This window comes from Sciurus vulgaris (assembly GCF_902686455.1).
Source record: "Sciurus vulgaris genome assembly, chromosome: 15".
Lineage (NCBI taxonomy): Eukaryota > Metazoa > Chordata > Mammalia > Rodentia > Sciuridae > Sciurus > Sciurus vulgaris.
Genome location: NC_136476.1, coordinates 55627565 through 55647832, shown reverse-complemented (window position 1 = coordinate 55647832; position 20268 = coordinate 55627565). Strand labels below are relative to the sequence as shown.

Genomic DNA, 20268 nt, shown 5'->3' with positions numbered 1-20268 from the left:
ATGGTAAAGCAAAACCGCTCACTCCATCAGCCAAGAAACAGAGAGAAGAGACCCAGGTCCCACAGTCCCCTTGGAAGGCACACCCCAGATGACCTAAGGACTACCCACTAGGCCTCACCTCCTAAAGTTTCCACCAAAGGTGCCACCCTAGAGACCAAGGCTTTAACACGTGAACCTTTGGGAGACATTACCCATATTCAAGTCATAGCAACATCCAATGTCAAGCCAAGTCTTTTGTTTTAAAGAGTTTAGGATAAGACAGAGACTAACTTCAGAGTGTGTATATTTATTAACTCAACTTATCCTCAAAATAATTTGGAGTGTTATTACCTTAGGGGATTTCTTTTTATAGATGAGAAAAGTGAATGGAGAAAGGCAAAGTAATTTGACCAGTGTCAAACAGCTTCCAAGGGTCATATGTGTGTGTGTGGGGGGGGGTCCTAGTTTTGTTTCTAAATGCAGAATGGCAAAGCTTGGTTGAGGAGATTAAGCTAAAAGAGATAACTCTGGCAAACATACCTAGCCATAAGACTGAGTTTATATCAAGTACTTAATAATGATAACCAAATTACAATCACTCTGGGACTCATGAGGTGGATGGGGATTTTCCTCTACAATGTTGGTGGGGGCCTCATGGCACTTTCCCAGGCTCATGAGAGACCTTGAACGGTTGATCAAACTTTACACAGGTCTTGGGCCATCCCAGACTTTATGCTTGAGCATTAAAAATTTGGGTACATACTGGGCTCTGCACAAGAACAAATGCCCAGGTCTCCCAACTGGCATTTGTGTGTCGTTGGAGTGGTCCTAACCAGCCATGGCACCCCACACCCTCACATGCTTCAGGGTTCATCCTCATCAAAAACGCTGGGGCTGGTCTGCTTATTGTCCCCTGCCTGGAATGCCTGCCTCGCCTGCCTCTGCTTCATCAGACAGGTAGTTTTCCTAGGTGATCCCACCCTTGTCAGAGAGAGTCTGAGCATCTTCTCTGTGAGCCAGGCCCAGGTCAGCTCTGATCTACTCCTCAACCCAGCAGCCATGGGGCAGTGTGCCTGCTCATCTTCCCAGCTTAGGGGCTGGGACCATGGGTTTCCTTCTCTCCCACCACCCTAGAGCCTGGAAAGAAGAAAGCAATGAGGACCCCACTGGATCAAGGACCACACTCTGTTCTAGAAAAACAGAGTTTCTGATGTAAACATTTTACCACCTTCTTCAGTGACAAAGTTCTGCCTTGGAGTCAAACTTTGTGCTTCTTAACAGGTAACTTCCCAAGGCTGCCTATCAATAACAGATTGTAGAAGTATCAGTGGATAAAGTTTGCTCAACAAACTTTTCTTTAGTTTTTTATCTTTTTTTTTTTTTTTTGCTAAAAGAGAAAAATAGTTCTGAGACTTTGACTCTCAACCCAGGTGGCCATCCCACAAGTGGTCAATGCTGTCTGCCATCTGTGTGGACAGTGCCTGTACCATCCTCTCCCATCCCAGGGAACAGCTGCTGGTTAGACTGAGCCTTCTCTCAGGAGAAGATGGCCTGATCTGGCCTTGGAGCAGATGTTGATGGCCAGCATCAGCTCTCTGAGCATGTCAGGCAGAATCTGGGTAATTCCCAGGAACCATGCCCTGATTTTGATTTTCTGAGCATGACGAGTCTGGGGTTGTTGATCAGGGTCTGCAGCAGGAACCACCTCGTTCTGGACCTAGCTGAGATGCGGGGACCTAGGATAGAATCAGAGCAGATGGACCAGCACATGGGAGGTACTTGGTTAGAAGTTTGCCCTGGTTCTCAAAGGGTTTTGGAAGAGCTGCCTTGGGCGTGTGAGGTATGGTAGGGGAGCTGGTTTGGGACATGGGTGGACTCGAGGGAGGTAAGTTGTCACATTGTCCTGGATACCCGCAGTGTTTGAATAGCAATGAACATACAGGGGAGCCCTAGAGCACTTGAGAGAAATCCAGACCCGGATAATCAAAACTGAAGCCCACCTTGGCAGGCATCTGGCAGGTAGCCTGGAATATGGGTTGGAATTGCAAACAAATGGGATCTGGAAGACTCTGCTAGCAGAACTAAAGCTCACAATGGTGGCGGTCAGTCAGCAGGACAAGGACGTAAAGCTTGAGTGGGTTCCCTAGTCAGCTAAGCTTCCCAAGCTCGCTGGTTGAAGGACACCCAGGACATAGAGTGTAGAGAAAGAATGGCAGGAAAGAGGGAATGTGGAGCATCTCAGGGACCCCAGGGAGCCTTTGGGTGTTCATTTCCTGCTCTTTGAACTCAGTGTGGTTTAAGCAGGAGGCATTACCTGCTGATTGGTCCAGGCACCAGTATCTGACGGACTTCTTCAGCTTCCTCTCCCTGTGGCTTGTGATCAGGAGGTGGCAAAAGCTGACCAGCACGGGGTTGGTGTGATAATGGTCCATGTACAGCATGCCAATCCACGCGCTGAACCCTGAAACCCAGAAGCAGGTCAGGCCAGGCAGTACCGCCCAGCATGGCCCAGTTTGTGATTAAAATGATAAGCTCCAGGGATGCCTGAGTCTTTGCTGAGAATCTAGAGAATGAGGTATAAAGATCTGAAAGGTTGCTTTGAGATCATATTCTAATTTGTTCATTTTAGGGAGAACTGGAAGTTCCAAGAGACTAGCAGCAGCCTCAGCAACAACCGAGAAAGCCTCAGTTACAAACACTGAACGGCAGAGGCACTGAGCAATCGTGGCCTAAGGGCAGAACAAAAACTTGCACTTCTTCAGGAATGGCTTTGATTTGGGAGTGTCAAACTGAACAGAACATTTTCTTAACAAAATAAGTTCCGATGAGCGACATTACTGATTCTGAGATGTGTTCTTTCTCAAATTTTTCAGATCTGTGTAATCATAAATTAACTTCTTGCTGCTCAGAAAGAATTTTGATTACCTCGGTCTATCCTTCCCTTATACCTGAAAGGCCTGCTGAATAGGCAGGACTGAATAGCCTTGAACTCCTTCTGACCATGGGGCAGTATGTGTTTCTATTGCTCAGGTTTATAGTCTCCTATAAACTGAAGATAAACTGAGTGTAAGTTCAGGTGTGAACTCCAGGCTACTCATACCTGTCTTGTCTTCCCAAGCAGCCATTATGAAGCTGCAAGTCCAGCCCTCCCCAGAGGAGGTGGCCAGCAGGAGCTGGTCACTCACCCATGTCTGCTCCCTCATAGCCACTCTGCATGATGGTCCTGTCAATGCGCGCAATCAGCCATGTGCCCAGGATGCAACTGATGAGCAACCTGGAGAGGCAGGCGCCCAGGCCCAGCAGCACGTTGTAGAAGAACAGGAAGTAGTTGAAGTTGTGGAAGGCTTTCCTGCAGACAGAGGCAAGATGGCTAGGCAGGTGGGCTCTGGAGTCCGCCATACCTGGCACCAAACCCTGAGGGCTGGGGTTGTAGCTCAGGGGTAGGGCACTAGCTTAGCATGCATGAAGCCCTGGGTTCAGTCTCTAACACTGCAGAACAAAACAAAACCCTATGCCTTTGTCTCCTAACCTCGTGATCTTATGCTGTGCTGTAGGGGAAGCTGAGAACCAGCACAGGACAGTGCAGAGGGTGCAGAACAGAGCCCAGGACAAATGTTTGTGGGGACTGTACTTGTTTTATGTGATCCTTAGGGTTGGAGGCTCCTTGTACGACAAGAAATCTCATGGTACTAGAGCTGGTGCAGGGGTTGTACCAGCTGGTGGGGCTTCCCCACTGTCTGTTGCAACTGGTACCTGCCCCAGCTGGCCCTGTTCCCAGTCGCCCCGAGGAAATTTTGTGTCTTGTCATTTTGTGTCTCCTTCCTGTCCCACATCATCTAAAACCCCTGTACAGTGACCATTTTAGATCCTCACTCTTCTTACGTACCCTGCCTTCTGGGTCTCCCTGCCTTCATCCATGCTTCAGCAGCTGCTGGCGTGCCCTCTCCTGGGCATGCTACCATCCTGCTCAAACTTCCCATCTGTGGTGCAAGTGGCACCTCCTCTGCCCCTCCACCCCAGCTTCTCCTCCTCCACCCCGGCTTCTCCTCCTCCACCCCAGCCTCTCCTCCATCGTCCATGTTTCTCTAGTGATCCTTTCACACCCTCTGGGGTCTGCTGCCCCTGTCCTCGAGCCTGCCTACTCTGATGGGCCGTGAACTTCTCCTAGGCAGGTGGTGTCAGGATTATCTCTTTATTCTCAGTGCCCAGTTTTCCCCAATGAATGTATGAATTAGCAAGGGTCACCAGGAGCTGGGCACTCTTGATCCAGGTCCACACTTGAACACATTTCAACCTTACAGCACATCGTTAAGAAAGGTAAAATGATCTGTAAATGGGAAACCGAGGTTCAGAGATGTTTAGTAAGCTCCCAAGGTCACAGGGCTCCTAGGAGTGAGCCCGGGCTGGGAGCCCGGCATTCTGACTCCAGAGCTCGGCTCTGCCCCCCAGAGAGTATAGAGAGGCCCTGGAACCTACTAAGGTGAAGAGGAAGGACGGAGAGACAGCCGAAGCCTGGCCATGTCCCAATCCCTCTTCATCCTCACCTGTTGTTGAGAGCCAAGGGCTTCTGCTGGTCATCTGGGCCCAGCTTGGGCTGCAGGAAGAAGCTGGCGGCAATCCACACCTGCAGGATCATAAGGCCCACGACGATGGAGATGGTGAGGCTGCAACACAGGGCAGCAGCCTGAGGCGGCCTTCTCTGCTCTCCCAGGCCCTCCTCGGATGCCCGGTGACAGGAAGGAGAGCAATGCCGGCCACCCGGGCGTGAGCTCCATGTTCATGCTCAGGGAGCGTTCCCACGCCCACCGTGCCGGTGAGACACTGGCTCACACGTGGGAGGTGACTTTACCAAGGCCCCACGGCCACATCTTCTGGCTCCAGATCACAGTCCATGATTCTCACTGATGTCCCTTCTTACCAGGAGTGGCAGCCGGTGAGCGGCTTGACAGTTTGGGAACGAGAGAAAGAAATGGGGTTTGGGAAGAGTCTGAGAAGCTGTGGGAGAGTACGCATGGTGGGCTCCACCCCAGACTCACACGTGGCTCTGGGCAGGGAGGTGTCACAGGCCATGTTGACACCCCTGAGTGGCAGTGTGGGGCCATGGTTAGAAGCCTTTGGTTTCAGATTGCCTGGTCCCGGTGCTGTGTCCTCCCTCTCTTTGGACAAAGCGCTTGGTCGCTCTGTGCCTGTTTTCTGGTCTGTTGTATAAGCACCAAACTCATAGAGCTGACATGAGGAAAGACGCATAGTAAATGCTCAAGGATACCAGCATTCACTGTTTTCCAGATGGGTAAAACGAGGCTCAGAGAAGGAGAGTCATTTAGCCCAAGTCACACAGCACATCCAAAAGTTTAGCCAGGATTATATTATTCCCTGCCTCCTTCCATCACACAGTCCTGCCTCCTCTCACTTCACCTCCTTACAACTCAGTTTTCCCATATGGAAAATGGACATTCTCTCTCTCTCTCTCTCTCTCTCTCTCTCTCACACACACACACACACACTCACACACACTCACACACACATTTATAAGGGTTCCTTGTAATGGTGGGAGAGGAAGCCTTTTTCAAACTGGAAGTTTCCCCTCCCAGTGAGCTGGAGCAGGGGCTCAAGGTCACAGGCCCAGGGATTGCTCTCAGGACTCAGCGAGGACAGGCCACCCACTCAGCACTTACATCCCAACGCCCAGCCCTCGGAGCATCTCCAGGCCCCTGTGGTGGGTGACAGGAAGCACCAGGCCGTACATGATCATCAGGCCACACAGGCTCTGCATCACATGGATGATGAGGTAGCCTGGGGACAAGGCAGTAAGGGTCACTTGGGGACCTTCACCATCAGCTTCTGCGTCTTCCCTGCGGTCCACCAGAGGCCTGGCATGTTTGCTGATGCTATTTCTTCCGCCTGGAATGGCCGCCCCCGTCTTCCCGCTCTTCACCTTGCACCTGGCCAGGTGCTATTCAAATGCTGACTCCCCTAGAAAGCCTGCCCTGGCTGTGGTCCGTCACTTCCACACCTTAGCATGCGTGGCCTGTGAGCTCAAGACAGGTGGGGAGGGTGACGGGATGATGTGTCAGGTGTGGCTTCTCCCCGATCCCGAAGGTCCCCGGAGGGCAGAAGCTAGGGCTGCTTGCCACTCACCCCTCCTCCCTACCCAGGGAGTTGGGTTGCACCAGCTATGGGATGGCACTTACCCCACAGAATATAAGCTATCTGCCAGCCAGAGTATCTTGCGATGGCCACCTGAGATTTAGGAGGAAAAGAGTGGCCTCAGAGCAGCAGAGAAACTTGGTTCCCTCTGTCGCCCATGCCAGCACCCCTGTCTCTGAGGTTCACCCACAACCCAAAGAGGCAAGTTTGGGCTCACGGCTTCGTCTCAGACTTACCACACTCGCTGACGAGGACGGATTGTGGAACCTCAAAGGGAGAAAGTGCTTATTTCCTGCCCACAGCCTCTTCATGTGCTTTCTGGAGAAAAAGTGTGAAATTAAGTAATGTCCATAGCTAGGGCTCCTGAGCTTCATGGGTGCAAACAGAACAGCCCGTAGAAGGGGGGTCAGGCGGCCTGGACTCCGCTCCGTTCGCGACAGCTCACGGCTCAGTTCTGATTTGCCTTCCAAACTGAAATGTTTAATGTATTTTGCAAAGATATTTTACATTGCCTGAGTCCTAGGGTAACTGAATCCGATAGACGGGATCGTGTGTGGCTTTTGTTTCCTTCACTTTGCTGTCTTCGGTGTCTGATTTTGCTACGAGGAGTGTGATACTCAGGTAAGGGGATTCAAAGATCAGGCGACAACAGAACACCGATGTTGTTGGTGGCCAACCCGGACAGCACCACGAAGGGAAATCAGAACCGCAGCCCGCACAGTCCCACCCCAGCACGTCTCTGCGTCCTGTCCATGTCCTCCTCTAGTTAGTGACCCTGTACATGAAGGTCAGGTTGACAGCGTCACATTCCAGTCCACATGTGCGTTTGTGGGCTACTATTTTTTTTACTTAACATCCTACCGCCAGCATTTTCCCAGGCTTTTTTTTTTTTCCACATTTCATGGCCACTAAGTTAAAAAATTCTTAGAATTAAAAAAAAGAATATAAGTATCTCATCAATAATTCCTATAAGTATTACGTTTTGAAATGAGACTATTTAGGCTATCCTGAGATAAATAAAATATACTCCTAAATATATGATGTAACCAGACTCTTTTTACTTTTTTAACAGTGGTTACCAGAAATTTCCAATTTGCATGCATGAGTTTCATTATGTTTCTTTCTCTCTCTCTCTCTCTTTTTTTTTTTTTTTTTTTTTTTTTTGGCAGCACTGGAGTTTGGTGCTACTGCCAACACACACACACACACACACACACAGCATATATTTGCATAAGAAATTTCTGGAAAGATACACAGAAGAGTTAACGGAGATATCTGGGGGCAAGAAGTTAGGAATCCAAGAGTGAAGAAGACTTACTGAATGTTCTTTAAGTGTCTGCATGTGGGTTAGCATAATGCCAAGAACAATTAAAATGTTGACACAGTGCTAGTGCCTGGAGTATGTAGGGGGCTTTCTCACCCATATTTCCTCTGCCCCACTGTCCTGATAAGAAGGCAAGGCAAGGGTCATCACTCCTGGAGGACAGGTGGAAGGCAAGGAGCCATCTAGACAAGAACACAGACCTCCTCTCTCCAGATACCCTCGCCTCCCTCCTTGAAATCCATCAGCCGCTCTGCAGTGTGGTTGCCCCTGGTTGTGCTCAGAGGTCTCACTGAATATCTCCAGTCACATGCAGATCACCCACCAGGTCCACAGAGAAGAAAGCAGAGAGAGGAAGCAAGGCAGGGCTGGGTGGAGAGTGGGGGCCCCTCACGCCAGGAGAGTACTCTTGTGGACTCCATCTGCAAGAGACCTGCCCTTTGGGTTTCTTTGGGCAAGTAAATGGGGAGAATGTAAAGATGGGATGCTTCAAAGAGTTCTATGGAGGGTCTGGGGTTGTGGCTCAGTGATAGAGCACTTACCCAGCATTTGTGAGGCACTGGGTTCGATTCTTGGCACCACATATAAATAACGGTTCATTAACAAACAACTAAAAAAATATTTTTTTTTTAAAGAAGTTCTATGATGGCCCTGTGTTTCCTTCCTGTGAGTGAGAGAGACAGAGATAAAGAATGAAAGAGAGCGAAAGGTAGCAGTATATACCAAAACTGACACCTGACACACACCTTATACATGTTTAAGGCCATCCCTTCTTCCCGTGCTGCCACTCTTGAGACTGATGCTCCTGGTCCCCTTGACCCAACTGCTATCGATCTCCCTTGGGCTAGATTTACCTGCTGGGAGCCCACAGTTATCAACCTCAAATAGCAGAGTAGGTCTGACGCCCAATAGAGATGCCAGAGTGTACAAGAGATAACATCTCTGGGCCAGAAAAAGACTTAATCATCTGTTAATTGCTTAGGCATGTTATTTAATTTTGCTGAGTCAGCTTTCTCAAGCTGGAGAAATTCAAATGAGGATTAGCTTAATGCTAGTTCATTACAGAAGTTCAAATTCATAGTTGAATTTTTTCTTCCTTTCTATCAAAAGATGTGGCTACCCCTGGACATTGTATTCAATGTAGGAATCAGGAGTGGAAGGGTATTGGGTACTGCAGGCACTGCTCAGGAGTTGTGAGAAGTCTGTCATAACATTTCTGGCTAAAGTCACACAAATGACTCCCAGAGTCTTCTTACCTGTAACAGGCCAAAATATGGAACAGATAGCTCACACTTATGAGAGAGGCAGGCAAGATGGTTGCCACCCAAACTCCTGAAATATGAAAAGTGACATGAGAAGCCTTGAAAAACAAACTGAGAATGGAATATTCAAGAAGCAGAACCCTGTATCCAAAGGTCTAAGCAAAATCCATCACGCTTCCTTTACCTACACACTTCTTGTATACCTAAACTTCCACTCATTTTTGTTTCACTTTAGCCACACACACCCTCGATGTACTTTATTTTCTTCAAAATCCTCTCCTTTGGTGTTAATATTTTTCACACTATAGTGAATAAAGGGAAGGGAAAATTATGGTGTTATGCACATCAATAGTAATATTTCCCCATCCATGGAAAATAACACTGATGTTTGACTTCCAATTGCCACTTCTGGGTTACATTGGTTACACAGCAACCAGATACAAGGATAACGGGAACCAAGGGGTCTTGTCTATTCACTTATTCAACCTTCATCAAGTTTTTGATATTTGGAATCTAACTTGCTTTCAGAGAGATTCTGTGTGTTAATGAGGGAGAGATGTAGGAATCAGGAGTGGAAGCTGACTTGTTGGTTTAAAAGGTTCTGTATAAGCTAATCCTCGATAGGTACAAAGAACAAAAGCATTTAACAAAATCCCACATTTCTTTATGATTAAAAATACTCAGTGAACTAGGAAGAGCAGGGAACTTCCTTAGTCTGACAAAGGGCATCTGCTGAAAATCCACAGTAAGTATCATACTTCATGGTAAAAGAATGAAAGCGTTCCCTCAAACTCTGGCACTAGAAAAGCAATGTCAGCTCTTGTCAATTGTAATCCATATTGTACTGGAGGTTGTAGCCAGTGCAATTAGTCAAGAAAAAGAAAATAAAATACATCCTGATTCAAAGGAAGAAGTAAAACTATCTCTATGCACTAATGACATGATCTTATATATAAGAAATTCAAGGAAATGCATACAAAACATTTAGTAGAACTAATAAATAAGTGTTTTGCAAAATTTGCAGTATACAAGAAAATTACATAAAAATTAATTGTATTACAATGAACAATCTGAAAATGAAATAAGAAAACCATTGCATTTATGATAGTACCAAAAAGCATAATAAACTTAAGAATAAACTTAGTAAAAGAATATACAACTTGTATACTGCAAACTACAAAAGATTTTGATAGAAATTAAAGAAGACCTAAATTAATGAAAGGACATTTCATGTTCACCAATAGAATATTCATTGTTAACACTGCAATCTTCCCCAAATTGAACTATATATTCAAACTAATCTATGAAAATTGTAATACCACTTTGCATTCATTAACGAGCTAATCCTAAAAATCATGTAACAATGAGGGGGCTCAGAATAGGCAATGTAATCTTGAGAAAGAATAAAATTACAGGATTCATGGTTCCTAATTTCAAACTTAGTACAAAGCTACAGTAATGAAGGTAGTGTGGATCTGGCATAAAGATAAGCAAAAGGATCAATGGAATAGAACTGAGAATTGAAAATAAACCATCATAGCTACAATTCCTCTATTGTAAACACAGATGATAAGACAACTCAATGGAGAAAAAATATGCTTTTCAACAAATGATGCTAAAACAACTAGCTATTTTCACATACACGCACGCACATGCACACCAATGAAGTTAAACCTATACCTCATACCACATGTAAGAATTAATGCCAGATGGATCAAAGGCCTACAGGTAAGAGCTAAAACTATAAAAGACTTTGAAGAAAAGATAAGAAAAAAAATCTTCATGACCTTGATTTAGGCAATGGTTTCTTAGCTACCACACCCAAAGCACAGGTGATATAAGAAAAATAGACATGTTGGAATTCATCTAAATTGGGAACACCTGTGATCCAAAACACCTCAAAAAGTGAAAAGGCAGATGGAGGAAACACTGGGGACTCTTACAAGGGATTTGTATATAAACTACATGAAATGCTAACAACTCAATAGACTACCCAATTTAATTGTGGTCAAAGAATCTAAATTGACATTTCTCAAAAAATATACACAAATGGCCAATAAGTGGATATACAAATATTTAACCTTGGTAGCCATTAGGGAAATGAAAAGTCAATTAATGAGATTTCATTTCATACCAACTAGATGACTACAATCAAAAAAGACAGTAACTGATGTTATCAAAGATGTGTGTAAGCTGGAATTCCCACATAGATAGTGCAAATATATAGTGATGTAGCAACTTTTGAAACCATTTCCCAAAAGGCAAAACATAGAATCACCATATAATCAGCAATTCCACTCCCAGATATATAACCAAGAAATATGAAAAACTTATTTATGAATATTCATAGCAGTATTACTCCAAAGAGCGAAAATGTTGAAATACCCCAATGCCCATCATCTGATGGATGAACCACTAAAATGTGCTGATGCATATAATGAAATAGTAATTGACAATAAAAAAGGAATTAAAAGGTACAAAAAATTAAAAAGTTTAGATACAGGCTATGACATGGCTTAGTCTTGTAAGCATTATGGTATGTGAAAGAAGCCAGTCATGAAAGATGACAAATAATCCCTTTTATGTAGCAGGTTCAGAATAGACAAATTCATAGAGACAGAAAAAGAATTAGTGAATGTCTAGGGCAGGGAGAGCTGGTGGGTGGGAATGAGGAGTGAGAGAAAATGAATCATTATTTTTTTCTGAGGTGATAAAAATGTCCTGAATTTGACCACAGTAATTGTTGCCCATCCTTGAAAATAAAACCACTGAATTGTGCATTTAAATAACCAATTACATGGTATGTGACTTATGTCTCCAGAAAGCTATTTTTTAAAAAAGAAAAAAAGACATGATTTCAAGTTTCAAATGTGTCTTTGTGTCTGGCTCACTGAGACTAGGTCATTGCTATATCCCAATCCCAACTGCCCTGAGCCCCACTCCAGGGGATGTGGAGGCCATCTTGGGAGGAAGGTAAGAGGAGCCATCCACCAGGAAAGTGAGTGCAGACCTGCCCCAACTGGCAACCTAAACTTGACTTCATGGCTTTGATTCAATGCCTATATCTTCCCAGATAGAGGTGAAGAATGTCAAGCTTAAAGCCTCTTGGAGCAAGAAGGCAGCTGTCTTAAAGTTGGAAGAGACCAGGACGCAGGGAAAATATTATGTTGATTCCCAGAAAGAATATGCATGTATATAAGAAATATTTGAAAACATGAGTGACTATGGTGATGATTGACTACTGTGCACCCAAACCAAGAAACTGAGGTTCGTCTTAAAAATGTGCCATGAACAGAGATAGAAATGGAGATTTTCAGAAATAAGACTTAGAACGGGTGCTACTGAAATTAAAGGGCAGAGTATGCTCTCTGAGCGTTATGCTCAGGGTCTCATGCTGAACATAAATCCACACTGAAGATGAACAAAATGTTCAAGGGCAGCAGTAAACTACAGTGCTGTGGGAGGAGCAGTACCTGCCTCAGCATCCACCTGGAACCTTCCATGACACGTAGGTGTAAGAGACTAATTCATATTGAAGCCCCACCCCCAAGTTTTGATTTTCTTCCAGCTCATTTGTCTTAAGTGGGGGGGAGTCACTTGCCACATCTGTTTCATGACTTAAGGAACATTAGCCATCAAATATCAGAGTCCTAAAAGTTTTTGCACACCATTGAGCATGCTTCTACCTGCCCCACTCTGCAGATGAGGAAACTAAGGCCAAGAGATGGTTCCAATTTGAGTGTGTTTATCCTGACACCTTGTCCAGGATCTTTCTCATTTGGGGATAGAAGACCCCTCTCCTCCCTCCACAGACAATGGACATGTCATTAGGATATATCATTTTCAAAGAAAGCTTTCTTTATAAGAGGAAGTGACTTCTCTGTTGCCCACAATAAAGAGACAAATAACCTTCAAAAGGAGACATGTAAATGGCCAATAGATATATTTTAAAATGTTCCTCACTGATTATCAGGGAAATGTAAATTAAAACCACAAGGAGATATTAATTCATACCTGTTAGAATGAATATTATCAAAAAGACAAAAGATAACAAGTGCTGTTAAGGATGTGGAGACACAGGGATTTTTGTATACTACTGGTTGGTCTGTAAATTAGTACAACCACTATGGAAAACAGTATGGAAGCTTCTCAAAAAATTAGAAATATAATGACTTTATGATATAGCCATGCCACTACTGTGTATATATTCAAAGGAAATGAAATCAATATGTCAAAGAGTATCCTCACTCCATGTTCATTGCAGCATTATTTATAATAGCCAAGATATGGAATCAACCTAAGTGTCCATCAGCTAATGAACAGATTAAAAGAAAAAGTTGTGTGCAAATAGAATACACTTCAGTCATGAAGAAGAAGAAAATCCTGTCATCAGCAAAAACATGGATGAACCTGGAGAACATTAAGGCAAATACCATATAATCTCACATACACATGGAATCTAAAACAAGTTGGCAGAAAGAAGAGAATGGTGGTCATCAGAGGTGGGCAGTGGCAGGGGGAAGATCTCAGAGAGATGTTGACCTAAGGATACAAAATCTCAGTGGACAAAAGAAATAATCAAGAGTTTGCGTGTGTGTACACATGCGTGGTATTGGGGGTTGAATCCAGGGTCTTATGAATTTTATTTTTTAAAAATATTTTTATATGTTGATAGACTTTTATTTTATCCATTTATTTATATGTGGTGCTAGGAATCGAACCCAGTGCCTCACACATGTGAGGTAAGTGCTTTACCACTGAGCCACAACCCCAGCCCTGAATTTTATTTTGAGGCAGTGTCTCACCAGGTTGCTGAGACTGGCCTCGAACTTAAAACCAAAGATCTATTTTTAAAAGTGACTTTCAGGCAATTTTTTTAAAATGTTAATGAACTTTTCATGTTATCTTAAAGAAAAGTCAAGGCTTGGTTTGTTTTTTTTTTTTTCCCCCAAGTGGAAAATAAAGGAACATTTTGGTTCTTCCCACTGGAATTGAAAAAAAATAGGCTATTTAAGATAAGAAAATTCTCAGGGCATGTTCAGTTCAGCCCCAAATAGATTCTAACAAAATGATCCATGTCCTGACCCCTTGTCCTTCTGGTCAACCCAGGAAGGCACAAATCAACTCTTGTACATTTTTCTCCAAGACCAGGCATCTCAGCTAGGTGATTTCAACACTAGCAGCAATACTTACAGCAAGTGCACCACCAACAGTTAAAAGCCCCTGGGTTTTCCATACTGGTGGCAGGAATATTGGTAGCAGATAGTTTTACCTTTGGAGACACTGATCAGCTCCTTCACTTGCAGGATGGTTGGGGTCAGGGTCCCTGTCTGGTTCATAAAGGCGTCATAACTCTCTAGCTTGCCTTCAAACACATCCAGCTCATCTCTCACGTACACGAACATGCAGAACTCAATGATGATGAACTGGGGACACAGAGCAAAGGTTTCAAGGTCCCACTTGAGTCTCGCTCAACATGGGAATAGCAAATGGACTCCCTTGAAATCAGTCTCTTACAGGCATTTAAATTTCTAAAAGTGACCCTGGCTATTTTAAGATGAATGGAAACGTGAGTTCATAGAAAACTTGCCCCTCTCTTCTCACCTTACAACACTCAAGACTGGGGCCCATAAGGTCCCAAGGAACTCCTCAAACATGAATGGAATCAGAGTGACATGAATGGCTGACTTTGAGTCAGGGCATAGGGCAAGCCCAGGATGACTATAGTTAAGATCCCTCCCTGGGGTCCAGCCAGCTGTTTTAGTATATAGTCAAGGTCATAAACACCCTGATTCAGCACATGTACTCGAGGTCATAAACATCTTCTTGTGGGCTTGCACTTACTTATGTAACCTGCTGGCAATGTGCCTTCTTTGTTTGGTCTGCATATAAAAAATGCCTATGGAAGAACTGGTGGCTGGAGGCTATTGCCGTCTCCAAATAAAGCATGTCTACTATCTCAACTGCAGCTTGCATCTTCTTTCACCTACTTGGATCCCAATCTGTTTCCCAGGGTCTGAGCCTCTACAGGGAAAGGGGTGATCTTAGGGACAATTCCAACAACCTCTCCCCTTGCTCTCCTTCATTGATCTTGGCAGGAGTCAAATAGGAGAAAGCGGTTCCGTACAAAAGTGCTCACCCACCATCCTGCCTTCCTATCATTGTACCACTGCTTCTATGGCTCCTGCTGCCATTTTTCTCTGCCAACCAAATCATGTTTGTCTCTGAAAGTGGGGCCAAATGCTATCATGTACAAGAGGTATCTCAATTTAGAATAATTTACTAAACTTCCAGAGCACATTCATCTTATCCTTTTCTCTCCTTGAAAACCTCATACCATGTCTTATATTCTTCTCTTAAACCATGATGCTCAATGAACACTTAAGAAATGCCATAAACTCCTAGTGGGTTATTCAATATTGCAGAGAACGCTAGTTGTCCCTGAAAATCCATTCTTCATTCTTTGATTCCAAAACTAGACCACATTTCCTAGCCTCTCTTATATTAGGTGTGGCTACATGAACAGTTCTACAATCCAATGAAAGAGGACTGGAAGGAACATGCGATACTTCACACCTCGTCCATGAAAATCACCTATAAGCTGGACATAGTGGCACACACCTGTAATCCCAGCAACTTGGGAGGCTGAGGCAGGAGGATTGCAAGTTAGAGGCCAGCCTCAGCAACTTAATGAGACCCTGTCTCAAAATTTAAAAAAAAAAAAAAAATGTTCTGGGGAATGGGACCCAGTGGTTAAGCAGCCCTGGATTTAATCTCTGGTACCAACAAACAAACAAACAAAATTCCCGAAGGCACTTCTCCATGCTCCTTCTCTCTGTTGATGGCATGCAGATGGTGATGAGGTCCTCAGGAAGGAGGGGCCCAGGATGGAAGATTCTGGGCTCCTGAGTGACCATGTGGTAGAGAACGACCTCCCCTACCTGAACACCCCCTCAGCACTGCTGTGCGGGCCAGAAACATCTCAGGTGAGTCACCGAGATTTAAGAAATTATTGGACACTTTAGCATAACCTAACTAAGACATTCACTTGAAAACTTATTCACAAGATTAATTTAAATAGGGATCATTCCAGTACACGTGAAATGAGCAAAAGACTATTGGCTTTTGCCATTTTTATTCTATTTGACATTCTCTTGACAGTCACTTTACCTCAAATAACTTTGGACCACACAAGTTTTGATTCTACACTTAATAAACACCGAAATTAGAATTATGTCGACATTTGAAAATTTTGGCAAGAGAGCAAACTAAGACTTTTAAATTTTGTTCCATTTGAAAATACAGAGCACCATAAAACAATTCTAGTTTATCCACTTTAATTTTTAATTCACTAAAATTAATTTGGCAGGATCAACTATTTGATATTTAAATAATTTGAATTTTGTTAACAGCACAGTTTACTGAATAGATTACATAATTATGTTTTATTTTATTTTAATTTTTGTGGTATGGGGGATTGAACCCAGGACCCCATGTGTGTTAGGCAAGCACTCTGCCATTGAGCTACATTCCCAGCCCTAATTATAAGTTTTCTTTAGGGAATCATTAATTCCACCAACTTTCCTGGGTCAAATTTTGCATATGAAATGATTTCAAATGTATTTTTTCTTCCACCAAATTTTTAGTCAATGATAAATTTCACCCCAGGGAGTTTTAACTACTATCAGTTTTATTTTGTGTGGATTGATTTTCTTAGAGGTAGTAACCTTGTAGGTAAACATGTCCTTTGGAATCAAAACGGTAGCCCTGAAGCACTGTACTGCATTGACTTACCAAGATTCAATTTTGACCCACCTGTTCAGGAACATACTCAATGATTCCATGCCTCAAAGTCCCCATAACCCCAGCCTCTGCCCTGCTCCATTTATAAAACACAAAGGAATTTTCACAGATACTTACAAGGTACAGGCAGATGAAAGCCAAAACAATAGTGCCAATCATTCTGCTTGGGAATTGAAAACAGGGGTCCCAATCATATACCCTGGTTTGGAACCAAGACTTTTTTCTCTCTCTGCAAATGAATAAACACCAAAAAAAGAGACATAGGTAAACAAATACCGGATTCTTCCAGAAGTAACATCATCTTCTCCTCTTTGTCTTGGAGTTTAGAGTAGAGAAAGAGCATTGGTAGTTTCCACTGTTTTCATAATCCCTTATCTTTACGAAGATTTTTTTGGTGGGGGGTGGGGGAAGCAGTAATTCACTAGTCTAAATGACTAAAATTCCTAGCCTCTTAGCAAGGAAGAGTGATCAGACTAAGTTCAGGCCAATGCAATCTGACAAGAAGTTGAGGGGGGCGGGTAATTTAGAGAGGCTGCCCAGGGGTATCTTTATCCCTTTTTATTTTTCAGTTTAAGACAGGTTCTTGCTAAATTGCTGAGTCTCACTAAATTGCTAAGGCTGGCCTCCAACTTAGAATCCTCCTGCCTCGGCCTCCCCAGTCACTGGGGTTACAGGTATGTTCCACTATCCCCAAGTACTATGAGACTTTTATTCACATAATTGGAAAGGAAATTTTCTCTTTCTTCTGAGCTTAAATCAGGAGGATGTAAACTTAAAAGTCTGAGAACACCACGTGGAGGAAGCCCACCTACCTTTGAAGCCCATCAGTGAAAGCTTAGCTGGGAGAAGAGTGAGGGAAAGAAACCTAGTTCTGATGATATCAATAAGCCGCTGAAGGGTGTGGCACAATGGTGCAAACCTGTAACCCCAGTGACTGGGGAGGCTGAGGCAGGAGGATCACAAGTTCAAAGTGAGCCTCAGCAATTCAGCGAGACCTTTTTTCAATAAAAGGGACAGGGGGCGGGGGATGTGGCTTAGTGGTTAAGTTCCCTGGTACCAAAACAAAACAAAAAAAACCTAATAGGCCTCTGGATCTGACTCCCTCCAGATTTCTTAGCAGCGTGAACCTATTCATTTCCTAGCTATGACACTTTGGGTTGTTTTCTGTAATTAGCAAACAAGGGTCCTGGCCATTCCACTCCTCCCAGGGCCCTTCCTGCCGGGGTTCATCGGTGAACCTCGGGGTGAACAGAGGCCAGCTTACTGCGGGCAGGCCTTCCTCAGGAGCTGCTTGACGTGCTTGGCCTGGTGGACTTCCAGTAGGGGTTTTTCTTCCTGTGGGAAAGAACACAGGAAGGCCCCTTTCTTGTTAGGGTTTTGGACTCCGAGGGGCGAGCCCTTCTAAGGGCAGGGATTTGGGCATGAGATTTAGCCTCATTTCTTGGAGGGTTACATCAGCTTCCTGTTGATCAGGCACTCACTGTCCTTGACTCTCCCGCCCCCTGACTATGCCAGCAACCCTTTCATATCACTGATTTCCCAGAGAAACTTGGTAATTTTCCATCACAGTTCAAGCCTTGAACCAAGAAAGACACACCCCAAATGCTAACACTCATTGTTGGCGAAGAGGAGATTCTTTTGTTCGTGGCTTACATTTTCAGCATTAGAAAAAAGAAATTTTACTAGTATATTTGGAAATGTTTTCTCCAAGTGCAATGAGTTTTCCACGATTGTCACTTATTTTTTTCTACATATTGGATGTGTACATTTTCTGTGGAGTAGTGTCCCAAAGATCTGGGTAGGATCCTGACTGGAGACTTACTATGTGTGTGCCTCAGACAAGCTATGTCTCTACCCTTTGGCTCCCTATTAGCAAATGGAGAAAATAAGACCTTCCAGAAGGTTATGGTGGGGACTCAGGAAGACACTCTCTATAAAGCACTTGTACAATGCCTGTCCAGGAAAAGTCCCCAGCTGGTGACAGTTATTTTCCTCAGAATAAAAGAAAAATTTCCCTTTTTTTTAAAATCAATCTTTAACAAAAGCATCCAAAAAGACCTTTTTTCTATACAGAAAAAAAAGCTTATATTTAGATAAATTTTATATTTTAGAAAAGCACCTTACCAGCAATTCTATTTAAGGGGAATACGGGAAGACCTAACTTCCATATTCAAATATGAAACATTTTGAAGCTCTTTGTAATAACCGAAATGTCTTCATGTCATTTTCTTTTCTGTTCTGTTTTTAAGCATCTGCAGAGCACATCATCTCTATTTCTAGTCTTGCAGCTATCTGGAAACACTATGGTTCTCTGTCTTTCAAGATACAATACATAGTAGGATCGTGTCTGCTCACCTGCTTGAAGGTGTGTGTGACCAAAGGATGACTTTGTACGAAAATGTCTGAATGGCAAGTGACATCACAGTGGAGGCTTTAAAAGCTAGTGCAGTTGACACCACATTTTCTTACCCTGTGCTGTGTTCTGAGTGATGGTTGCTCCATCATCCTGGGTCACAGAATGAGGAGAACATAGGAGAAAACCCTCAACACACCTTTGACAGACAGGTAGCAATAGTGAGATGTGAGTCCTCATTGTTTTAAGCTACTGAGATTTGGAGGCTTGTTTGTTACTACAGCATAACCTAGCTTATCCTGTCTGCCACATATTCATTTTGAAAAGATAACCAAAGGACAAGAAAAATTCAAGTTTAATAAAACAAACCATTCACAACTCCTTCAAACTCAGGAGATGCAAAAGACCAAAGCTGCAGCAAATGAGTCCTAGGTGTCACTAGAAACCCCCAAGTTCTGATTCAACAGGAAGGGTGGGGAGAGAAGAGGACATATCCTAACTCCAGCATGACTCCAAGCCAGACAGGTTGTGTATGACAGGGGTTAAGACAGAGGCTCCCTAGTCCCACTGTCTGGGTTCCCATTCTGGCTCTGCCATATATTGGCAGGGTGACCTCAGGCAACTCAACTCACCTCTCTGGGTCCAAGTTTTTGAATTCAGAAAATGAGAAGTTCTGAGAGTACCTATGTTCTGGGGCTGCTGTCAGGATTAAACCTGTGGGAACACACGGTGAATATACTCACCGCCTGGGGCTCCCAGCCCAGGTGGGCCTTCAGAGCCTTGACAAACAAGTGCAGGAAGCGGCCAAGCAAGAAAGCCAGGCACAGCAGTGAGGGCCAGTTGAACAGCAGGGCCTCGTACCTCCCCACAAACTGCAAGGGAAGCAGAACACAGGGTGCGGGCTGTAGCTGCAGGGCTAGGCCACCAGGTGGAGCTGTGAACAGAGCGCGCCTGCCCAGCCAGCTCCCACCCGGGCCCGCCCGCTCCTCGCTCCGGAGTCCGCAGCCCATGCCCGCGGTCCCGCCCGCCCGCCACGCTCAGAGTGAGCGCGGACTTGGAATCCAGCAGCCCGCCATGCGGGTCTTTCCACCCCGGTTTTGTTTTATGAAAACAGTATTTGTGACTTTTTTTTTTTTTTTTCCTGATTAGGTAACTAAATGCTCTTTTTGAAAAATATAAGACACTGAGAGGCAGGTAGCCAGATGAAAGGAGGAGGTGGGAAGGGCGAGAGAAAGAGAGGAAGCGGGAGGCAGGTGCGGCAGCCTTCTTGCTTCTTGCTCCTTTTCTGGGCTCCAGGGCTAAAGACAGGACCAGCTTCCACCAACTCTGAGAAGGACAGCCCGTGGCCAAGCTGGAAGGGTTCTCCTAGTCTAATTCTCCCATTTTATAGACAGAGAAACTGA

General features: G+C 44.3%; 1 protein-coding gene across 4 annotated transcripts in view; it reads right to left on the bottom strand.

The window, feature by feature from the left end:
- Positions 1–1330: 1330 nt before the first annotated feature.
- LOC306645223 (stimulated by retinoic acid gene 6 protein-like) overlaps positions 1331–20268 on the bottom strand; it is a 43306-nt gene continuing 24368 nt past the window's right edge. For 3 of the 4 annotated variants that reach the window (XM_079112698.1, XM_079112701.1, XM_079112700.1), the window contains 12 exons: positions 19609–19737; positions 17777–17847; positions 16630–16741; positions 13982–14135; positions 8704–8779; positions 6363–6444; positions 6171–6219; positions 5655–5772; positions 4524–4643; positions 3165–3328; positions 2294–2440; positions 1331–1715 (listed from right to left, as the gene is read on the bottom strand). In XM_079112698.1, coding sequence (XP_078968824.1) covers positions 1567–1715; positions 2294–2440; positions 3165–3328; positions 4524–4643; positions 5655–5772; positions 6171–6219; positions 6363–6444; positions 8704–8779; positions 13982–14135; positions 16630–16741; positions 17777–17847; positions 19609–19737 — 1371 coding nt within the window. In that variant the 3' untranslated portion in view covers positions 1331–1566. The remainder of the gene's footprint in view (positions 1716–2293; positions 2441–3164; positions 3329–4523; positions 4644–5654; positions 5773–6170; positions 6220–6362; positions 6445–8703; positions 8780–13981; positions 14136–16629; positions 16742–17776; positions 17848–19608; positions 19738–20268) is intronic. The other variant, XM_079112699.1, reaches the window with a different exon arrangement.